Here is a 24445-nt window from a genome sequence, read left to right on the forward strand (position 1 = left end):
GCAAACTAACAGCTCCTGGCAAATTACAGTTTGGCCTTTTGTGTGATTAAAATGGAATGTGGGCTCTAGTGAATTGAAAATGATTGATTTCAGCACCCTGGCTGTGACTTTCAGAGATCAGCAAGCCTGTACCACTCTGTACACTGCAAGGGGTGTATAGTTAAACAGAAACCAGTGTGGACAACAGGTGGAACCCTCTAGCACCTACATGGGTAGATTTTCTCTCTTGAGCAAGGAAACATCGATGAAAACAGCTGATGAAAATCAGATGAAAGCAAGTATCAGAATGCATAAACTCTTCTCAGGCTTCCAGTGGAGTACAGTGTCAATTTTAACAGATGTTTCGACGACAAACTCCACATCTCAACAGGGATGATGCCTAGGCATGTCTAGTCTGGTGGTATATATACACACAACTCCCGTTGTCTGGCCCTCCTGATTGGTTTGTCCTCAACCAATCAGGTTTCTACTGTCCCACCTTGTTTAAAATCATATTCCCAAGTAGGGCAGCAGAAATCCGATTGGTTGAGGACTAACCAATCAGGAGGGATGGATGACAAGAGTTGAGTATTTATACCCCTGGACTAGTCGTGCCTAGGTATCATCCCTGATGAAGATGATAGAGTTTGCCATCAAAACGTCAGTTAACGTTGACACTTGTAGCCGACTGGAAACCCGAGAAGTGATTTTGTGTCATACATGCCAGAAAAGCACTAGATCCTTTTTTTAAATGTCAGAAATTCACTTGGGGGAAAATGAAAGCTACAAGTAAAAGGGAAGAGAAAAATCACCGGTTTTCAGGTTGCATGAACTCTGGATATTCAGTGGACAGTGGACATCTCAGTCCATCCATCACACAGTGCAGAACAAACTCTTTTGAGACACAACAGACTGTAGATGCTGGAACTGGCAGCCACACATAAGGTGCTGAGGAATTTAAAGAGTTAGGAAGCACCTATGGAGTGAAATGGGTTTGAGACCGGGTGGAGTTTCTCACCCCGAAGTATTAACTGTCCATTTCTCTCCAAAGATGCTGTCCGGCATGTTGGGTTCCCCCAGCATGTTATGGGTTTGCTCTGGTTTTGCAGATACCTGCAAAGAGACGATTGATGTTGGGGTTTAGTGTTTGGAGCGTTTTTCTCTTGGCTCGAGTTGGGATACAGGAAAACCCGGGGCCAAAGCCTCAAAGTAATGGGTCACCTATTTCTGATAACATGAGGGCGTTTTTTCTTCTCTGTGTGTGCTTTGAAACTTCTGGAGCTGGCAATGCAGAGTCATTAATTGTATGCAGGGCAAACATAGATTTTGTGCAATGGGGAATCAAGAATTCTAGGGAATTCTGGGAAAGAGGAGCTATGTCCAACAACTAGATCAGCTATGAATCTACTGGATTGCCCAGCAGGATAGAGGGGGAGCTACACGTCCTTCCTGTTCCTGTTCTTTATATGGGAGGCCATTCAGCCCCTTGGCCACCAATCAGCGTTCTTCCCCTTTACTTCAAATGGTTCTACATCTATTGGCAATGAACCATCAGTTTTAACATTAAATTGGTTAATAATGAACCTTATGAAATATTTTAATAGTTCTTTCCTGATAGGGTTTGATTCCAAGCTTATTGTTATATTTTGTGTCTTAGATTCCTTGCGTCCCTACAGTTTAGTTCCTATATTAATAATTAAATGTACGTGTTGATCCACAATGAAACAGGGATATCGTGCTGCTCCATCATTGCCTAGTCTTCACCTATACAATGGGTGGATTATATAACCATATAACAATTACAGCACAGAAACAGGCCATCTCGGCCCTTCTAGTCCATGCCGAACGCTTACTCTCACCTAGTCCCACCTACCTGCACTCAGCCCATAACCCTCCATTCCTTTCCTGTCCATATACCTATCCAATTTTTTTAAAATGACAAAATCGAACCTGCTTCTACCACTTCTACTGGAAGCTCGTTCCACACAGCTACCACTCTCTGAGTAAAGAAGTTCCCCCTCATGTTACCCCTAAACTTTTGCCCCTTAACTCTCAACTCATGTCCTCTTGTTTGAATTTCCCCTACTCTCAATGGAAAAAGCCTATCCACGTCAACTCTGTCTATCCCCCTCATAATTATAAATATCTCTATCATGCCCCCCTCAACCTTCTACGCTCCAAAGAGTAAAGACCTAACTTGTTCAACCTTTCTCTGTAACTTACGTGCTGAAACCCAGGTAACATTCTAGTAAATCTCCTCTGTACTCTCTCTAATTTGTTGACGTCTTTCCTATAATTCGGTGACCAGAACTGTACACAATACTCCAAATTTGGCCTCACCAATGCCTTGTACAATTTTAACATTACATCCCAACTCCTATACTCAATGCTCTGATTTATAAAGGCCAGCATACCAAAAGCTTTCTTCACCACCCTATCCACATGAGATTCCACCTTCGGGGAACTATGCACCATTATTTGTAGATCACTCTGTTCTTCTACATTCCTCAATGCCCTACCATTTACCATGTATGTCCTATTTTGGTTAGTCCTACCAAAATGTAGCACCTTACACTATATAATGTAACAATTCTACACACACTAATGTAGAAAGAATTGGTCTACTCCAGGGGTTCCCAGTCTTTTTTACAGTATGGACTTCTACCATTAACCAAGGGGTCATTAACCAAGAAATCCTGGAAGCCTGAATCAAATCACTTTTGTTATTCCAGGCAACTCTGCCATGGATGGTCTCAAGACTGGCCGCGAAAGGAGGGTTGGCTATGGAGCTGGCAACCCCATCTCAGAGCTAAAAAATGCCAACAGAAGCTCCAGGGACATCATCCCTGGGAGAGGAAGAATCTCTGAAGATGGATTACACTTGGTAACAACTTGCAAGACTGGCCCGGGGCAGAGGATTCTGCTGTTGGTGGCCTATGCCCCAGCAGGGGGTGACGGGCTGAAGTAAATATGTACTATACCAGCCAGGATCAGTCCCAAACCTATAAAGAGAACAGACAGAGCGTGGTGTTGACTATACCTGTCCTGACACTCTTCCACTCCTCAGATAGCAGTGTCCTGGCTTGTATTATGTACCTGCCGATTGGGCTGTGGTTGTCGTAGCCTCTGCTCCAGCTTAGCAATACAGCTGTATCATTGATTTCCTTCACCACAACACCTCCAGGAGGACCTGGTGGACCTGGGAAATAAACACAACAACAAACACTTATATAACTCCAAGGCCTTGACCATAAGCATCTGTTGTTTAGCTGCATTAGGACATAATATAGTCAAAACCTTGGTCATGAAGACAGGTTCTAAAGGGCATCTCAGAGGTGGAAGTAGAATCAGAAAGGCTAAGGGAGCGAAAGACCTCAGGGCTCATGGCTGTTGGGTGTGTGGCTGGAATGAAGGCAGGACGATGATGATTGTGACTGATGCAGCATATCATTTAACTCTCCAACACAAAGCTACGCGCTGTAGGTGCTGGAACCGGAGGAGGTGGTAAAGCAAATGACTTTGGGAACAGTAGCCAAGGGGGGGCAACAGGCTGATACAAAGAACTTGCAAAACCTGCCTCAGCTGTAGACCTTAGGACAGGTCTCGAAAATAAATAACGGAAGAAAAATATCTAGAGTTGAGAAAGGAAGGGCTGAGAATTGAGCCATAGAATCAGAGAATTGTACAGTATAGAAACAGGCCTTTTGGCCCACTGCATCTACGCTGGCCATCATGCCTATATATAGGCGCGTGGCCAAGTGGTTAAGGCATTCACCTAGTTATCTGAAGGTTGCTAGTTCGAGCCTTGGCTGAGGCTGCGTGTGTGTCCTTGAGCAAGGCACACATTGCTCTGTGACGACACTGGTGCCAAGCTATATGGGTCCTAGTGCCCTTCCCTTGGATAACATCGGTGGCGTGGAGAGGGGAGACTTGCAGCTTGGGCAACTGCCGGTCTTCCCAGGCCTGCGCCCTGGAAACTTTCCAAGGTGCAAATCCATGATCTATCGAGACTAACGGAGGCCTACAGACATATAATAATCTCACTTGCCTGTATTAATCCAGATTTTCAGCACCACCAAGTTCAGGAACAACTACCTTTCTAAAACCATCAGGTTCTTGAACTGGCCTGCACAACCCTAATCCTACATCAGCAATGGAACACTACTGGCTTTGTTGCTGTTGTTCCTGTCCGCACCCTGTGGTGGTAACCTTGCCTTTTCTTTAGCATTTTTGTCTGTTTTTTATGAGGCTGTATTACTAGCTCGGTGCTCAACCCAGCACAGATGGAAAGCGTGCAAGGAGCCGGCCAGATTCGAACCCGGAATCACTTGCCTTGAAGTCCAGTGTGGATGCCTCTACTCCTTGGGCCAGCGCACTATTGGTATTGGTTTATTATTGTCACATGCACCAAGATATTGTGAAAAGCTTGTCTTGCACACTGTTTACACATTATACAATGTGTTAAGCTGGAAGAAGGTAGAACAATAACTATGCAGAACAAAATAAAAGTTAATAAATTTATTTATTTAATAATAATATAAAAGTTACTGAAAAAGTGTAGTGCAGGTAACAATGATAATTTCGAGGTAACATGGACTTGTCACTGATTATATTTTTTGCATAATATCTTAGACAATAGGTGCAGGAGTAGGCCATTCGGCCCTTCGAGCCAGCACCACCATTCACTGTGATCATGGCTGATCATCCACAATCAGTACCCTGTTCCTGCCTTCTCCCCCATATCCTTTGACTCCGCCACCTTAAAGAGCTCTTTCTAACTCTTTCTTGAAAGCATAAAGAGAATTGGCCTCCACTGCCTTCTGAGGCAGAGCATTCCACAGATCCACAACTCTCTGGGTGAAAAAGTTTTTCCTCAACTCCGTTCTAAATGGCCTACCCCTTATTCTTAAACTGTGGCCTTTGGTTCTGGACTCCCCCAACATCGGGAACATGTTTCCTGCCTCTAGTGTGTCCAATCCCTTGATAATCTTATATGTTTCAATCAGATCCCCTCTCATCCTTCTAAATTCCAGTGTATACAAGCCCAGTCACTCCAATCTTTCAACATCTGACAGTCCCGCCATCCCGGGAATTAACCTCGTGAACCTACAGTGCACTCCCTCAATAGCAAGAATATCCTTTCTCAAATTTGGAGACCAAAACTGCACACAATGCTCCAGGTGTGGTCTCACCAGGGCCCTGTACAACTGCAGAAGGACCTCTTTGCTCCTATACCCAACTCCCCTTGTTATGAAGGCCAACATGCCATTAGCTTTTTTCACTGCCTGCTGTACCTGTATCTTGTTTGTACAGGCCTTTTCTCCGGCATCCTATCTAGTTTCTGTTCTATGTGTTGTCTGTATCTTTGTGCCTGAGATACTGCTGCAAGTTTTTCATTCCTCCTGCACCTCAACCATAAATTTGACTTGACTGCAATCAGGTACCTGTTCAGTTCTTCCTGCCCCTACCACCTCCTCTAGCAGCTCATTCCAGGTACAACCTGATCATGCTGTAAAGAATTTAGTCCCTTAATCCAACCCCTTTCATAGATCTCCTTTAAACCTGCTCCCATTCATCTTAACTCCATGACCTCTGGTTATAGGCAACCCAGCTATGAGAAACAGAAACTACTTATTTATCTTTTCTATGCCTCTCATGTGAAACAAAAGCAGTTCGCAAAGCTGAAAGCAGCCAAATGGATTTGGAACTATTTTTAAGCCTTGATATTTTTAGGATGTTTGATTTGCAAGCAAGGCCAGTATATCTTTCCCCGTTCCTAATGTGGGGAACGGGACCATCGAATTGATCATTTTCAATCTTAAAAGATTGACTTTTATTGTAATATTCCTGAAGCACAAAGTGTGTTTTATTTAACACAAAAGTCGATCTGTGCGTGACTGTGGAATCTATGGCTAAATTTATGAAATAGGCAAAACCAAGATCAGTTGCAAGTCAATTGATCTCAAGCAGGTCCTGGATCAATTTAGTAGGCATTCCCGAACAGGGTGAAAATGCTAACATTTCTGTCAGCTTCCCAGAAAGTAAAAATTGATTAGATTTCTGTTATTTTTTGTTAATACAGTATGAAGTCTTGGAATTGTTGTAATACGATGACCTGAACCAGTGTGGATCACTTCACTGACCTCAACTGAACTGATTATATGACCTTCAGACTCACTTTCAAAGTCTCTGCAATCTTGACCATGTCTGTATGTTGCTATGCATTGAGTTGCTGCCTCCTGATTGGCTGATTAGGTATTTGCATGAACGAGGAGGTGTACAGGGATACCTAATAAAGCGGACACTGAACGTACTTGCAAATCAGGGTGTTGTACGGTTCGGAGAGGAGCCTGCACGTGGTGTCATGATTTTTTTTTGTTTTACGGCAGCAATACAGTGAAATCTATATACTACTAAAAGTCCCATGCTCTGTCTGTCTGCTTGTCTGTTTGTGACCTCCAATTAGCACAAATGGTGCATTACAGCAGCTCTTTTTTTTGGCTAAATCGACTTAAAATGTGCTAACTTACAGAATGCAGGCAAAGTTCAGGATCATATACTCGTATAAAATTGCTTATTCGCCAAAATCAACAGCCCCGCTTTCGCCCGAGAGCCAGTCCACCATCATGGAAATTGGGACGCGACACCACGACGCGTGCGCACGACCAGCCTCAGCAGCGACACCAAGCGGAACAAAAGGGCAGGGCAGCTCTATTTCGATTCTCTCAAAGGGTGCCCCAACGGGTCACCCTGTTGTCTAGTACATTATAAAACTATAAATTTTAATAAAAAAACATTTTTTTTAAATTTTGCAAAAAGAGAACAAAATAGAGAGATGGTGATCATGGGTTCAGATATCTATGGTAGAAGGGAAGAAACTGTGCCTAAAATTTTGAGTGTGGATCTTCAGGCTCCTGTACTTCCTCCCTGATGATAGAAAGGCGATGACAGCATGTCCTGGTTGACGACTGTCCTTCCTGATGGATGCTGCCTTCCTGAGGCATGGCCTTTTGAAGGTATCCTCGATGGTACGGAGGCTGGTGTCCATAATGGAGATGACTGAGTCTACAGTCTTCTGAGTGTTTCATGTGTGTGATAATCATCCAGGTGTAGAAAAGCAAAGGATAAATTGTAGATAGAGGAAAGGTCGTGGAGTCTGAAGATGTGAATCACTCACGTAGGTTACCCAGCTTCTGATTCACTCTTGAAGCCCAAGTGACTGGTCCATTTGAGCTTCTGCCAATTCATGACCACCAGGATGTTGATGTTGGCAATTGACAGTACGGTTCTTTCTCGTATTGTAGATAGACAGTTTCTGGTACTTCTATGACATAGATTTTATTCGCAACTTATTGTCTCTTGCCTGAGTGTTATCCACAGTTGGCCTTGCGGCATACATGCTGCAACGAACATAGACCATTACGATGCAATATAGTCCCTTTGGATCATGATGTTGTGCCAATCTCCTAACTTGCTCCAAGATCAATCTAACCTTTCCCTCCCACATACCCCACAGCCCACCATTTTTCTTTCGTCCATGTGCTTATCTAAGAATCTCTTAAATGTCCCTAACGTATCAGCCTCAACCACAACCCACACCAGGGCATCCAGGCAATTATTACTCTGTGTGTAAAAAATTCTCTGATATCCCCTCTATGCCCTCCTCCAAACACCTTGAAATTAGCAATTGCGACCCTGGCAAAAAGGGTTAAAGATTTAAGGTGCATTAATTATCAATTTATGTATGCAGTATATAACCCTGATATTTGTCTTCCCACAGACAGCCATGAAACAAAGAAACGCCATGGGACCCGATCAAAGGAGATGTGTGATGGTCCGGTCCGGAGCCCGCTTTCCAGGTCTTGATCTGGTCCATGAACTCCGGACTCCGGGTCTTGTAGCCGCCCCTCCTTTCACCCTTAAGCCCAAATAGGATCATCTTGGCTTAAGGAGGTGCACTTGATGCCTATCGGCTTGCAAGTGGATATAAGGGGCTCTGGAACTGAGTCTAGTTTGGGGGAGTGGGAGTTCCTGCTCTGAACCTGTTTTGTCCTGGTCCTCTGTTTGTCTTGTACCCGTTGTTCTATCCGGTTTGCTTTGTTAGCGCTGTTGTGCTGTTCGCTTGGCTATCCTGTTTTGACCCCGGCTTGGAGTACCCACTGTTAATCATCTAGTTCTGTAAGTCTGTTCTTGTGGTCACCCTGGACCGAGCTCCCTTCTGATCCCTTGCCTCTGTCGGGTCAGCAGACTGGACTGCTGTTGCCTGGTGGGGGGACTCTGTCCCTTTCCTACCCCTCTCTTCTGATGGGTGGTGCCCCGCAACCTGCCGAGGTGCTCTGCATCTTGCCCAGGCCCCCACGTTCCTGCCCAGGAGCTATGCGGCCCACCGTGAGGACTCTGACCCTTTCCTACCCCTTGCTCCCAACGGGTTGTGCCCTGCGACCTGCCCAGGCCCCTGTGTTCCTGCCTCGGAGGCCGGGCCCTGCCCAGAAGTAATGCGGCCCACACGGGGCTATCCTCCCAGCATTCCTTGTCCTATAGACCCATCCTTTAGCCTAGCCAAGGTCCTGCCTTTGCCATGAACTCCAGGGTCCTGCCTTCGCCATGAACCCTCTGAACACCAGGATCACCGTTGCATGCCACGGTCTCCCCATCTTGTTCTATCCTTTAGTTGTACCTGTCCTGCCCCTGGTACTTCAGTGCCTGCGTCCTGCATTTGGGTCCAGTCTCCACGTCCCCTTGTGACAAGATGTCAAACAACCAATGTGCAGAAAAAAAAGGAAACAAACCACACAATTGGCAAAAAGCGAGTGAAAAACACAGAATGGAAAAGATCAAAACCATTGAAACAGTCTAGTAAAGTTTAGTTCAGTTCAGTTCAATTTAGTGCTGTGTTGTTTGTTGACTGCAGGCTACAGAACCAGTCCACCCTGATCAAAATTGCACAAAATAGAAACAAAAAAAGGAGCAGTAGAAACCAGAAAAACATCATAACATGAACTACAGAGACCAATCCACAAATTATGTTCTTTAAACCAAGACATCAGCACCCTCCAGCAGTAGTGAGCGAGAGGAAGAGAAAGATAATTGATCTTTGACAAGCACAGCCATTGTCCTTTGTGATCTGAGGGTGCAGAATTGCAGGAGGGTTGTGGGAAAGGTGGCAGAGAAGGAGCATGAGGGGCAGGGAGTGTGGCTGGGTGTGTCTGCACCCACACCACCCCAGCCACACCCCCTGCCCTGAGATGCCAGGCAAGGTCATGTGATTCCAAACAATTGGTTTATTGATCATTATAGAATGTCTTTTTGTGGGATCCCGCTCCCTCCCCTCTCCCTTCCTCTTTCCCCAACCATAACTCCTCTTTCGCTGCCCACTGTCAGTCCACAGTAGAGACCCATATCAGGATCAGGTTTATCATCATTCACATATGTCATGAAATTTGGTTTTCTTTGTGGCAGCAGTACAGTGCAATACATAAAATTACTACAGCACTGTGCAAAATTCTTAGGCTCCCTAGCTCTCTCTCTCTATATATATATCCCTAAAATTTGTGCACAGTACTGTATATCACCATACTGTACACAAGCTTGAGATTCATTTTCTTGCAGGCACTTACAGGAAAATAATGAAATGCAATGGAATTTATGAAAAATTATAAATAACAAAGACTGACAAATAAGTAATTGCACAAAGAATAATAAAAAAAATAAATAACACTGTGATGTAGAGTCCTTGAAAGTGAGTCCATATGTTTTGGAATCAGTTCATGTTTGAGGTTCACCAGATTGATTCCTGGGATGGCAGGACTTTCATAGGAAGAAAGACTGGATCGACTAGGCTTATACTCACTGGAATTTAGAAGATTGAGGGGGGATCTTATTGAAACGTATAAAATTCTAAAGGGATTGGACAGGCTAGATGCAGGAAGATTGTTCCTGATGTTGGGGAAGTCCAGAACGAGGGGTCACAGTTTAAGGATAAAGGGGAAGCCTTTTAGGACCGAGATGAGGAAAAACTTCTTCACACAGAGAGTGGTGAATCTGTGGAATTCTCTGCCACAGGAAACAGTTGAGGCCGGTTCATTGGCTATATTTAAGAGGAAGTTAGATATGGCCCTTGTGGCTAAAGGGATCAGGGGGTATGGAGAGAAAGCAGGTACAGGGTTCTGAGTTGGATGATCAGCCATGATCATACTGAATGGCAGTGCATGCTCGAAGGGCTGAATGGCCTACTCCTGCACCTATTTTCTATGTTTCTATGTTATCCACTCTGGTTGAGCAGTAATAACTGTTCCTGAACCTGGCGGTATGGGACCTAATGACCCTGTGCCTCCTTCCGGATGGCAGCAGCGAGAAGAGAGCATGGTCCAGATGGTGAGGGTCCTTGATGGTGGATGCTGCTTTCTTGTGTCAGCGTTCCATGTAGATGTGCTCACTAATGGGGAGGGCTTTCCTGTGATGGAGTCCTCATAGGTGCCAGTACCAAACTGGAACAGCTTGGCCACAAACATGGCTAGTTCAGGAGTGCAAGTCTTCAGTAATACGGCGGGGATACAGCCTAATCCAGCAGTCCCTGCCGTTCTAGTGCTCTCAGCCTTCTCCACAACACATGGTCAACTAAGCTAAAGGTTGGCTTCTGTGATGGCCAAATCTCAGGGAGAAGCCAAGTTGGATCATTGGCTCCATACTCCGCCCGGAGAAGTTTAGGAATGTTTGAGCTTTGTGTTTATTCATGTATTTATTTATTGAGATGCAGTATGGAATAGGTCCTTCAGGGTCTTCGAGCCGTGCCACCCAGCAACCCCCAATTTAATCCTAGCCTGATCACAAGACACTTTGCAATGACCAATTAACATACCAAATGGTAGGTCTTCGGACTGTGGGAGGAAAATGGAGCACTCAGAGGAAACACACAGGGAGAACGTAAAAGCTCCTTACTGGTAGCAGCAGGAATTGAACCTGGGTCAGTGGTACTGGAAAGTGTTGTGCTAACCACTATGCTACCGTGCCACTTAGCAGCATTGAGTGAATTCCTTTCCCAGAGGGAAGTTAGAGGAACTGTTGAATGCTTATTGTTGGAGAAATGTGGCTTCAGGACAACATCCCATGCACCACAAATCTTCAGGCCAAGCTATTAAGGGACTTATGCTGATATAATTTTATGACTGTATGTGTGGGATCGTAACTATATGTGCACATTGGCCCTAGAGGAACATGGTTGAATGAAATTACACTTGAACTTGAACTTGATTCAAGCAGCTAGTTCATCATCACCTTCTCAAAAGAAATTAAAAAAGGGCAGTAAATGTTGGACTTGCTAGCAAAGCCTATATCTTCCAAAATAAACAACTAATGAAGTAAGTCGAATGATTCTTCACTGTTAGTCAAAAAGACTTTTACTACTCCCCAACTGCAGTATCTTTAAATCATTAGCAAAATTGTTAAGGGAAAATAAAACGCACTATGTGGACTACAACAACCAAATTCAAAGGTTATATTGCATAATTTTTATTAGAGTGTGCAGACTCAGAATCAGAATTAGGTTTCATATTACTGACATGCAATATGTTGTGGAATTTGCTGTTTTGCAGTATAGTACGTTGCAATACATAAACAATTATAAACTACAATAAGAAACATAAAAATTGAAGTAAATACGTAGTGCAGAAAGGGAGCAAAAATAATGTAGTGTTCATGGGCTGCAGGATGTGTAACTGAACATTTTAAAATATCCCTTAGATGCTGGAAATCTGAAATAACAGAATTAGAGTGGAAACGAATCAGAGTTAATACTTCAGATCCTAAATCCTATCCGAAGTATCTTCACAATTTTACAGGACACTGCTGAAAATGAACCTCTGCACAGTTTTGATCTCTTTATTAAAGAAGACAAATACTGGCATTGGAAGCAGCAGGATACTCAGCGAGTTAATTCCCAGGATCAGAGGGGTGCCCATGCTGATATTTTACAGATTAATCTTGGTGACTCCAGGCTAGTCCTAGAGAGGCTGGGAATACCATGTGAGATTGACTCAATGGCCAGGGGACTCCAGGAGACCAGATTAGAAGGATTGAAATGTGTAACCATGGCAACAAATGGCCTACCCAATGTTGGTGCTGGCAAGCTGGTAAACAAAAAAAATGACATTCCACGGAGAAAAAAAATCCAATCAAACCTTGTTTTTGCCTTGTTTCCTTAAGAAAACAAAGCTGTGGGAAGCGATTGAAATGAAAATGCGATCCCAAAGGATTAGCCTTCCCATTTAATTATTTGATGAAAAGAACCTTTGTGGGATTGAATGCTTATGGAAACATCTGTCACACCAGCTGCTTGCTGGATCTAGAGGCCCAGAACCCATTGAAGTAACCAGCCATTTATCTACCTGCAACTGATTGTATGTCTTTTCCCTGTGACACTTGCCGCATCAGAAAGATTTGCAATTAATGTGGGAGGCTGAAGAGATTAATATACATCAATTGGATATCAATTAAAAGCTGAAAATTCAAATCCGAATCCCCAGTGATTTGAAAATTGACAGTGGGCCCATCCATTAACACCAATAAACACTATATGCAGTAATTATCCAGTAAAGCTTTTCCTTCCACTTTTCTTAATTGAAGGAAGCAAAAGGGAAATATGGCCTCAGCATCCACCCTATTCAGACCCCTCAGAACACTGCATATTTCAATAAAATGATCTCTATAAAAAAGGCATCAAAAGATACTAGAGGGTTACTGCATGAGAAACAATTCTCTGGTGCCTCAAGAAAGCACATCTATCATCAAGAACCCTTACTTCTATAGGTGTGTGGTGGAGAGTAAACTGACTGGGTGCATCACAGCCTGGTATGGAAACACCAATGCCGTTGAATGGAAAGTTCCACAAAAATTCGAGGATATGGCCCAGTCCATCACGGGTTAAGCTGGCCCCACCACTAAGCAAGGAAGTCGACTGTACTTCCTTAGAAGGTTGGCGTCATTCAATGTCTGTAGTGAGATGCTGAAGATGTTCTATAGGTCAGTTGTGGAGAGCGCCCTCTTTGTGGTGGCGTGTTGGGGAGGCAGCATTAAGAAGAGGGACGCTTCATGTCTTAATAAGCTGGTAAGGAAGGCGGGCTCTGTCGTGGGCAAAGTACTGGAGAGTATAACATCGGTAGCTGAGCGAAGGGCGCTGAGTAGGCTACGGTCAATTATGGAAAACCCTGAACATCCTCTACATAGCACCATCCAGAGACAGAGAAGCAGTTTCAGCGACAGGTTGCTATCGATGCAATGCTCCTCAGACAGGATGAAGAGGTCAATACTCCCCAATGCTATTAGGCTTTACAATTCAACCGCCAGGAGTAAGATATGTTAAAGTGCCGGGGTTGATTGTATTTAATGTATTTAAGTAAACTACTTAAGAACTTTTTAAAAGCTATTATTAATGCTTTTTGAGAGAGTGATTTAGATGCATATCATATTTTTACTGAGTTAAGTATTGTATGTAATTAGTTTTGCTACAACAAGTGTATGGGACATTGGAAAAAATGTTGAATTTCCCCATGGGGATGAATAAAGTATCTATCTATCTATCTATCTACATGAAGCATTGTCGCAGGAAAGCAGCATCCAGCATCAGGGACCCCCCACCACTCAGGTCAGACTCTCTTCTCGATGCTGCCATCAGGAAGAAGGTATAGGAGCCTCAGGACTCGCCCCACTAGATTCAGGAACAGTTACTACCCCTCAGCCATCAGGCTATTGAAATAGAGGGAATAACTTCAATCAACTTCACTTGCTCCATCACTGAACCGTTCCCAAATCCTAAGGACTCATTTTCAAGAACTCATTATCTCATGTTCTCAATACTTATTGCCTGTTTATTTATTTATTATTATTAGGTTTTTTTTCTGTTGTGTTTTTACAGTTTGTTGTCTTTTGCACACTGGTTGTCCGCCCTACTGAGTGCGGCATTTCCTTGATCCTAGGGTGTTTCTTGGATTTTCTGAGTATGCTCACAACAAATAGAATCTCAGGGTTGTAATGTAACATATATGTACTTCGATAATACATTTTCTTTGAATTTATTTGGGACACACCCTCTTTTCATTACCAGCATTGCAGAGGAGGTACAGAAGCCTGAAGACCCACACTCAATGATTCAGGAACAGCTTCTTCCCCTCCACCTTCAGATTTCTGAAGGGTCCACAAACCTATGAACACTCCCTCATTATTCCTTGTATTGCACCAGGTATTTATTTTTAGAGTAATACTATGTCTTTGTATTGTACTACTGCTGCACAACTAACTTCATATCTTGTAAGTCAGTGACAATAAATCAGATTCTTGTTTTATTATTAGATATCTTGAATCTGTTTACCACAGAAGCAAGTTCAGTTTAACTAACCATTTTATGATGTTGAGCATGAACTATTGAATCTACCCTTAATCTTCCTAGTTCTAAGTAGGATGATCCCAACTTCTCCAGCCTTCTTGGGAATCAAAGGGCAGATTATTATCTAAATTGAGAGAGACTGCAAACGAGTGAGGTACAGATGGATCTAGGTGGTATTACGCATGAGCCACAAAATAGTAGTAGGTGGTATAGCAAATAGTTGGTTTGGATTGGCATCTTCAGCACAGACATGGTGGGCTGAAGGGCCTACTCTGAAGAAGAGTTTTGACTTGAAATGTTGACTGCCTATTCCTCTCCATAGATACTGCCCGACCTGCCGACTTCCTCCAGCCATTTTGTCATGTGACCCGCTCTTCCTGATGTACTATATTCTATGAAAGCAAATGGCTCGTTAGCCTTCATGATAAGAAATCGTGTTAGAAATCAGAGGCAGAAAGTATTGTTAAAATTGTGCGGGCTGTAAGTCAGTCAGCATCCTTTGTACTGCATACAGGTTTGGTCTCATTATTATAGGAAGGTCAGACCAGAATTGGAGGAAGTCCAGATGGGCTAATTCCGGGAACGAGAGGTTTGCCCTTTCACGAACGATTGAAGAAGCTGGATCTATATTCACTTGGAGTTAGAGGAAACTTATACATTTCCAATAAACTGATCAATCTCCCTTACCTCTCACCACCAGTATTGCAGATGCTGAGGCGCCATCCACTACAGTTTGGGCTGTGCACGTGTATCTTCCGGCGTGTTTCAACTGCACGTTGGTTATCTTGAGGTCTCCAATAGTTTCCCGCTGCAAAGAGAGGGAAGGAGGTAGGTGAACGGGGGAGTCTGTCTCACGGAAGACCTTTCATTTCCAGGACTTAAACAATTCCTTTGGATCCGGCATCTGGAAGATTGTCACTAGTAACTCAACAAGATATTGTCTTACACCATCTGATGCTGCCGTTCACTTGCACATGCCAAATCCACCAACAGATTTGACAATTAAAATCCCACGGTGCGGAGCAGGAATATGTCAGGAATGTAATGTTAGCTTCGTCCCGTGGAATCAGACCCTGAACTCCTCCGAGTTTCAGAATCAGGTGGGAACTACAATCACAATGTTCAAGTGACATCTGGACAGGTACATAGTGAAGTTCAGAGGAATATGAACCGAATGTAAGGAAATAGGGTGGCACGGTAGCGCAGTGGTTAGCACAACGCTTTACAGCGCAGTTCCTGCTGTTGTCTGTAAGGAGTTTGTTCGTTCTCCCTGTGGCCACGGGGGTTTCCTTTGGTTCCGTGGTGGTTAGAGGGTTAACTGGTCATTGCAGATTGTCCCGTGATTAGGCTAGGACTAAATCGGGGGATTGGTGGGTGGCACGTATTGAAGGACTGGAAGGGCCTAATCTGTGCTGTATCTCAATTAAAAAAAAATTAAAAATGAGATTAGCTTAGGTACGCAACTGGTTGTCGTGGATGAGTTGAGTTGGCGTCCATTTTATCTACGTCTATGACTCTGTAATTGGCATGACTGATATTCCCTGATGGAACAACAGTAGTTACCTGGCATTTCCTTTCTTGGTAGAATTGATCCAAATCTCTTGACATTGCCAGCATTAGTTCCTATTCATATGTCATCCCAGAGCATACCCATCAATTCTAGCTGCTGGTTTAACCTTCGTTTTACAATTCTTACATGAAAGTGGTCACGGGTAAGCAGGCCCAGGTTCTACTGGGTTGCACTGGTTCCCTTTAGCTGCAGCTTGGTGCAACCAGTGATAGGTTCCTGGGCACACCTTGTATTTGGCACAACTCACCATTTCACGATTTTGTTTTTACATTGGGAAGCAGATCCCAATCAGAGTAAGAGCCTCATTCCCCTCACTGCCGAGAGATCGCAAGGCTTCAAAAACTTAGGGAGACTCCTTAATGGAAGTTGGATGTAGAGTGATGGAATAATAGAGTTCCACAGTACCAAAATGTTGAAGGCCAGACACGGACAGTTTCAAATAAAATTAATCTTTAAACTTACTATGAAATTAATTATTTGACACTTTCGGTGTGTTGTTTGTTAGTGCAAACAAAACATTTCAATGTATGTTTTGATGTACAGTACATATATGTGATCAATAATTAGAATCTGAATTATTATTTTAATAGTTATTTTCAATAATTACTTGGTGAATCACCACTTTGTAATTTGTAATCAACACATGCTTAATTTTTGTAACAATAAGATGAATTAATCAAACTTCATCAGTGTACCACACAACTAGCTTCAGAGATAAATATTTTTAAAATTAGGCTGCCCAATTATATAGGCTCAGGGAAGAACTCCCTTTAGGTAAGATGGAATATGCAAAAAGTGGACAGAGGAAAAGATTCAAGGATTTGCTTCCTTTGAAGAAATACAACATTACCACTGATTCTGGGACTGTTATGGTCCGGTCCGGAGCCCACTTTCCGGGTCTTGATCCGGTCCGCAGACTCCGGACTCCGGGTCTTGTAGCCGTCCCTCCTTTCACCCTTAAGCCCAAATAAGATCATCTTGGCTTAAGGAGGTGCACCTGAGACCTATTGGCTTGCAGGTGTATATAAGAGGCTCTGGTACTGAGTCTAATTGGGGGTTGTCTTGTTTGGCTCACTTTGTTTGTCTGGCTAGCTAGCCTGGTTTGACCCTGGCTTGGAGTACCCATTGTTAATCATCTAGTTCTGTAAGTCTGTTCTCATAGTCACCCTGGACTGAGCTCCCTTCTGATCCCTTGCCTCTGTTGGGTAAGCAGACTGGACTGCTGTTGCCTGGAGGGGGAGACTCTGACCCTTTCCTACCCCTCTGTTCTGATGGGTGGTGCCTTGCAATCTGCCCAGGTGCTCTGTGTCTTGCCCAGGCCCCTGTGTTCCTGCCTGGGAGGTGGCCCTGCCCAGGGGGCTATCCTCCCAGCATTCTTTGTCCCATAGACCCATCCTTTAGTCTAGTCAGGGTCCTGCCTTTGCCATGAACTCTTTGAACCCCAGGATCACTGTTGCATGCCATGGTCTCCCCATCTTGTTCTATCCTTTAGTTGTTCCTATCCTGCCCCTAGTTCTTCAGTGCCTGTGTCCTGCATTTGGGTCCACTCTGTGTCCCCCTTGTGACAGGGACACCTCTGGTCCATGACCACTGAGAATGGAGATGGAGTGATGGAGATGTTATTGAAAATCTTGAGTCCATTCATCAGGATCACAGAGAAGCCCTGGAAGAAGTGCACTACCTTATAAAAAGCTTTTATGCTTCAACTCCATGAGATATCTCTATCTGTGAAACTTCTATCATTTTCCTACATTTGGTCCACCTTAAAACCCAGAGAACTGCAGTGGAATTAAGTCATGATGGGTCCCTAGGGACTACCAAAGAAGAAGATAGTAAATCTGTGGAAAGAGAAGGCCCAAAATGGCTGGTGTCAATTTGTTCCAGAAATGACATGTCACAACCATGGACTCTGCTGTGGGATCTACAGTGTAAACTGTGCAACAGGCTCAGCAATTGTGCCTGTGAGTATGCATGTCCCTGCTAATTACTGTTTCACTATGGTGGTATTTAACTCCCTTCTTTTCATTGTCGTCTTGTTGAGATTTGACCCAAAGCACAGCAGTGTTATGCTCCTTGCTTACCCTCAACCTTCTCTGGGAAAGAGGGCTAACATTTCGATTGACGCTGGAAAAGAGCAGTATTCACTTAGTATTTAGGTATTGCCTTCAGCTGCAGTGTCGGCATCTAACTTTCAGTTTGAGAGTTTTAGTTAATGGCCCTGTTGGTCCGGTATTTATTGTTTTTCTTTTTCTTTAAGTTCTACAACAGTTCTCATTCAAGTCGGTGAACTGTTGAACCGCTTCAGTGCTCCTCCCTCTGAATTGGGCCACATCTGAAGATTCTGATGTGACAACAGTGCAGAAACACATACACTGTATAAATCAACAGCCTTGCTGTTTGGAGCATATTCTCACTACCTCCTTGTGTAGGGGGTTGGAAGGAAAATCCCATCAGACAAAGGAAAGCAAGAGAGTGAGTTAGGATGGGAAGAGAGCAGCGACCAGGGCAATGGAAATGTGGAACTTATCATGAAGGGATGAGTATAGGGGAAGAGAGGAGGTAGGAGCAGAATGGAGATACCCTAAAAAAAAACCTGTTGAAAATCTGACTCTTGTATTTATTTGGAAAATGCTAATTTAGTTTGAACTGCTGCAGAATAAATGATTATGTAGACAGCTCTAAATATTTTAATTGCTTATTTATTGTGCACTGATGTTCCTGTAATATTTATGCTTAGGAAAACAGTTATTAACAAATGAATGGTATATTTTCTGCATGATTCAGCATTCTTTGATAAATCCCTCTTCTTGTGAATGGATCAATGTATATTTCAAAATATGTAATGTTAGTAGAACTCCCTGAAACAGCAAAAGATCCCAGGATACTTCATGAGGTTTATCAAAGACCACAAGGAGGGCTGACCAGAGGTAAGTATAGGTCTAAAGGCAGTGATAGAAGCAGAGAGGTTGGGGGAAGAATTCCAGTGTCTGGAGTCTTGGCAGCTGAAATCTAGATCACTAATGGAGAGGGGCCGAAAGTTGAATCATGTGATCACTGAACAGTGTGCCATAGAAACAGGCCTTGTGCTACACCTTGACTGTGATGCCTATCCACACTCGTCCTCTTTGCCTGAAATAGCCCTGTATCCCTCTATGCCTTTCAGATCTAAGTAACTGTCCTAATGCCTTCTAAGCATTGCAGTTGTATTTCTAAATATGCAGCCAGGGGAGGAACTGGAAATGAGGCCGATAGTGAACATCACCTCCCAGCTTCTCAAGCCCTTCCCACCCACACACCTTCTCCATCACCTGTTGCCAGCTAGTTTGTATTCCTGCCTCCCTCTCCACTTTCTCATTCTGGCTTCTGCCCCTTTCCTTTCCAGTCCTGATGAAAGGTCTCAGCCTGAAATGTCAGATATTCGTTTCCCTCCATGGATGCTGCCTGGCCTGCTGATTTCCTCCAGCATTTTGTGTGTTGCTCAAGTTTACAATCTGCTTTGTCAAACTGTTAAAAGTGAAAATTAACCTCCTTTTTTGCTGAAGAGTTTTGGATTTCACAATGATGTTTACCATTGTATTGGACAACCTCTATTCCATGAGGCATAGAAGAATGAAGGATTTTCCATGTGAATAATGACTGACATTGTGCTGGCCGGTGGTGTAGTGGCATCTGCACTGAACTTCAAGGCGATTGGTCTCGGGTTCAAATCCGGCCAGCACCTTGCAGGGTTTCCAACCCTGCTGAGTTAAGCATTGAGCTAGCATCTTAGCCTTTTATAAAACAAATGTTAAGGAAACGGTGAGGATGCCACTTGATGCACCACAAGGCACAAAGAGGAACAACGATTGACAAAAGTACATTCCGAGAAACGGTAACAGGAAAGGAATAGAGATAATTGTAACAGGCAGTGTTTCTAGAACTTTCTATTTTTTATTTCAGTTTTTCATTATCAATAATTTCACTAAAATGACAGCACTTGTGGAAAGAAAAATAACTAACATTTCAGGTGAAAGTCCCTCTGCTAGAACTCTTCATTGAAGCAGAAACTAAAATTATTTTCTGATGTCCTTCTTTAAACTACCTCCCTAAAGCTTTTCAATTCTTCCTCCTCAACAAAGTTTTATCTTTCCCATTTGTTTTTCCCAACATTTTGCTGAAGTGCTCCATGAGATAATTTTAATCAATGCCTTTTGCATTCAATGTTTGAAGAAAATGTGACCTCTGAAGTGAGAAGTTATTTTCTAAGATCAGTGGTTGACTAAGCGTGTCAAGTCAGAATGTTTGATGTTGGGTGTACATTATTGAGGGGATAAACAACTGCTACTTGGGTCTGAGTGTTGTGCTTTGAGTGTTTATACTCACTGTGGAAACACGTTGGTAGTGGTCCCGTAAAACATCAAAGTCGATAGGCGATTCATTCACTGACCAGGTGAAGGTGAGGTCCATGGTGGGATCATGACTTGCATGGCACTGCAGAATAACGTCTTCTCCGAGGTTGATGTCAGCATTGGATGGGGCCAGAGTGATTTTGGTGGCATCTGAGGGGAAAAGTGGGAGAAATAGACATTATGAATCAAGGAAGTGGGTTGTTGAGGGAAAAACTGGAGAACAGGAAATGAATCAGATCATGTTTAAGGTGTCAGAAAGGGAGCTAATTAGTACATACAAAATACTGGAGGAACTCAACAGGTCAGGTATACTTCCCTTCAAAATTCTGGGCTGAGACTCTTCAGCAAGAATGGAAAGGAAGAGAGTAGAAGCTAAATTTAGGAGGTGGGGCGAGGGGAAGGAGTACAAGTTGACTGGTTACAGGAGAAGCCAGGTGGGTGGGGGATGGGGGTGAAATGAGAAGCTGGGAGGTGATAGGTTGAAAAGGCAAAGGACTGAAGAAGGAATCTGATAGAAGTGAAGAAAGGGAAGAAGAGGCACAAGAGGGAGGTGTGGAGAAGAGATGAGAGGAATGAGGAATGGAAGAAGAGAGAAGGGAAAGTGGGGAGAAATTGATGTTCATGCTATCAGGTTGGAGGCTACTCAGATGGAATATGAGGTACTGTTTCTCTAGCCTGAAAGTGGCTAGTAAGAGAGCTGAAATTGCCTAGGTTTGTGGTCCATGCTGACTAACCTCTGACTGACACGGTGCCAGTGCTGTTCGCTTTTCCCAGAAAGTTCTCCGCAAAGCAGGTATACTTCCCTTCATCTGTTCGGCTAATGTTCGTAATCCTCAAGGTGCCATCTGCAGTGATGGTCACTCTGCAAGAGAAAAGCAGAGAGGCTTACAGGAAAGACACAATAGTGGGTTGAAATTGCCTTCAGATACATCCTCCTGGCCAAATGGTTGGGTTCAAGTGGATGGCAATAAAGAGAATTTGATCTGGTCACAATTTGCATCGGGCTTAGAATTTCTCAGACCACATGTCCTGTTGCACAGGTCCCATATTGCTCACCATCCTTCGCAATGTATGTGGCTTCCAATTCCTCAGTAGGTTAAAGGTCGTGCTCATTTTTAACCCTCAAGTTTCACTGCATCAGAGGCGATTTCTTCAACACACAATGCAAGAGGAGCTCATGAAGTCCAAGAGCATTATGTTGAAAGAATAAAGTCAACGTTTTGGGCTGAGACTCTGCATCAGGACAGTTCTGATGAAGGCCATTGACCCAAAATGTCGATTCTTAATTCCTTGGGTGCTGCCAGTCCTGCTGAGTTCATCCAGTGTTTTGTGTGTGTTACTTCAGATTTCCAGCATCTACAGAATCTGTTTAAAATTTCTTCAACATGCATCTGTACCCAGAGCAGTGCCATAAGCCCCATCTTCTATACCCCCTTTCCTGTCATTATATACTCTCACATTTCCACACCAATCAATGCTGAGCACTCAGTTGCTCTGTTTCATTTCTTCCCAAAACACATCTCCTTGCTTCCTCAGCCTGCTTTGAAACACTCTTCAATTATCCCTGCTTTTACATGTTTTTCTTCCTATTTGTTTAACTGGCACCTTTTCCTGCAGTTCTAGAACAGTCAAGATTGGGAAATTAGTTCTTTAGTAAATCTATCCACAATTTTAAGATGCAAAAGGCTGCAGGTTAGAGCAGCAATCACTCTGCAAGGGGAGCTCAAGTCATGATGTTGGGTTTCAACCAAAACACAGTCAAAATCAAAATAAATTTATTCTCAAACTGTGTTTATTACCATATACTACCTTGAGGATTCAATTTTTTGTAGACAATTACAGGAAAATAAAGAAACACTACAACAGAATTTATGATAAAAATTACATAAACAAAGATTGACTAACAAATATGCAAATGAAGACAATTGTGTAAGGAAAAAAAATCAACAATATTGAGAAACTAGGTCGTAGAGTCCTTGAAAGTGAGTTTGTAGGTTGTGGAATCAGTTCAGAGTTGTGGTGAGTGAATACAAGAGATTCTGCAGATGCTGGAAATCCAGAGCAACACAAAATGCCAGGGTTATCTCAGCAGGGCGAAGCAACTTCTATGAAAATAGATAAATGAATAAATAGTTAAAGTTTCAGACCGAGAACCTTCATCAGAATTGGAGAGGAAGGGGGAAGATGATAGAATAAAAAGACCCCCCCCCCCCTTTTTATGTAAGAAGCTAGGAAGTGTTAGGTCAAAAAGGTAGAAAGGGCGAAGTTGTGGAGATGAAGGAATCTGATAGGAGAGGAGGATGGACTATGGGAGAAAGATAAGGTGATAGACAGATGAGAAGAGGTAAGAGGCCGGGGGGGGGGGGGGTAATGGAAGAAGGGGGGAGGAAATTACAAGAAGGAAAAATCGATGTTCATGCCATCCAGTTGGAGGCTACCTAGACAGATGCTGCTCCTCCAAGTGAGAATGGCTTCATCATGGCAAAAGACGTGACATTATAACAACATGTCAGAACAGGATTGGGAGAGGAATTAAAATGGTTGATTACTGGGAAATTCAAAGCGATTTCCCCCAATTTACATTGGGTCTGTCCAATAAAGGAAGAATCATCGGGAGCACAGGATTCAATAGGTGACACCAACAGATTTGTAGGTGAAGTTTTGCCTCGCCTGAAAGGACTGTTTGGGGCCCTGAATAGATGTGAGAGTGAAGGTGAATGGACAGGTGTAGCATTTCTCTCTCATGGATGAATACGTGGCTTAAGGAAGATTAGTGGGGAGGAATGAATTGATAAGGTAATTACGGAGGAAGTGATCTCTGTAGAAAGCAGACATTTGGGGAGAGGTAAAGATGTGTTTGGTGGTAGGATCCTGTTGGAGATTGTGGAAGCTGTGGAGAATAATGAATTGGATGGAGGGGCTTATGGGACAGTAGGTGAGTGAAATTATCCATGCAGGTTCAGGAGCCTGATGGTTGTAGGATAGTCATGGTAAAATGTTGACTCTTGCCCTGCCACAGATGCTGCTCAAGTTCCTCCAGCATCCAAAATTTCCTTCAACTCCCCATTCCCTATGTCATTTTAATCCTTTTTGTTTCTACAAACATTAATCACTTCCACACCTACATAAGCAGACATTGTTTCTAAGAACAGCTAATAGGAAAATAGTTCTTAGCTCTCAAAGAATCATGCAGTCCAGAAGAAGGCCATTCAACCCATTGTTCCTATATTGGACCATTACTTTGAGTTGCCTTTAACCAAGGTCATGCAAGATGTTTCATTTCATCCCCAATTCTCTTGAAGAATATGGACTTATATTATCCTCTCCTGGGAATGTATAACACAATATGTAGACTTTCTGTAGCTCAGCACCGCCTCTGAAAAGGACGAAGGATGGAGTGCTATGGGGAGCCATCAGAAGAATAGAATCAACTGGAAAAGCTTGTTCAAAAAGCCAGTGCAGAAAACACTATGTATCATCCCATCGATCAAAGAGCATGCTCTTTGGTCCTCTTCTGTGTCTCCTACAACCAACTAACCACCAGTCCAATTTCATTCCTTCCAAAACAGGATTAGGTACACCTTGAACTTTGGCCTTCACCTAAGGTAGTCAGTGGCAACATTTCACATTCCTAGGGTCACGAGGCACATCAAGGTTCTTTGACATATTCACCTGCTGTTGTTGGAGAGAATTTCCGTTCCTTTGCTCCAAAGGATGCTAGGTTTTGGTGCAGACCGTGGGCTGCACTCAATCATCACCTCTCCTCCACGAGCTGCCGGAATGAGCCTTCTCACTGGGTTTGCTTGGAAATCCGGATGAAAAGCTAGGAATGAAATATTGTACAACACTGAAATGAAATATTCCTTGGAAATTAGATCCAAAGATGGTGCTTGATACTGGGCTCTCACACAGCGAGGGAGGCCTGACCTCCATGCTAGGCTGGACACTGGAATTTTACACACTGTGGGACAATGGACTCTCACACAGAGAGGATGTTAAATGCCTATAGTGGGGCGCGCAGATTTCCCACACTGCGCTGAGCACTGAACCTATGTGCAGTTGGGCAGTGGATTCTCACCCTATGAAGGAGATAGGATTTCCACAGAGAGTAAACAGTGTAGAGGATTGTTG

At 43.5% G+C, this 24445-nt stretch overlaps 1 protein-coding gene across 1 annotated transcript in view; it reads right to left on the reverse strand.

Moving 5' to 3' along the window:
• cntn2 (contactin 2) overlaps positions 1-24445 on the reverse strand; it is a 227392-nt gene that overhangs the window by 38085 nt on the left and 164862 nt on the right. The window contains exons 11-15 of the mRNA XM_073030631.1: positions 23987-24137; positions 21049-21176; positions 20289-20464; positions 15044-15164; positions 3020-3178 (exon numbers count right to left, since the gene is read on the reverse strand). Of these exons, the coding sequence (XP_072886732.1) occupies positions 3020-3178; positions 15044-15164; positions 20289-20464; positions 21049-21176; positions 23987-24137 (735 nt within the window). The remainder of the gene's footprint in view (positions 1-3019; positions 3179-15043; positions 15165-20288; positions 20465-21048; positions 21177-23986; positions 24138-24445) is intronic.

This window comes from Hemitrygon akajei, chromosome 27 (assembly GCF_048418815.1).
Source record: "Hemitrygon akajei chromosome 27, sHemAka1.3, whole genome shotgun sequence".
Lineage (NCBI taxonomy): Eukaryota > Metazoa > Chordata > Chondrichthyes > Myliobatiformes > Dasyatidae > Hemitrygon > Hemitrygon akajei.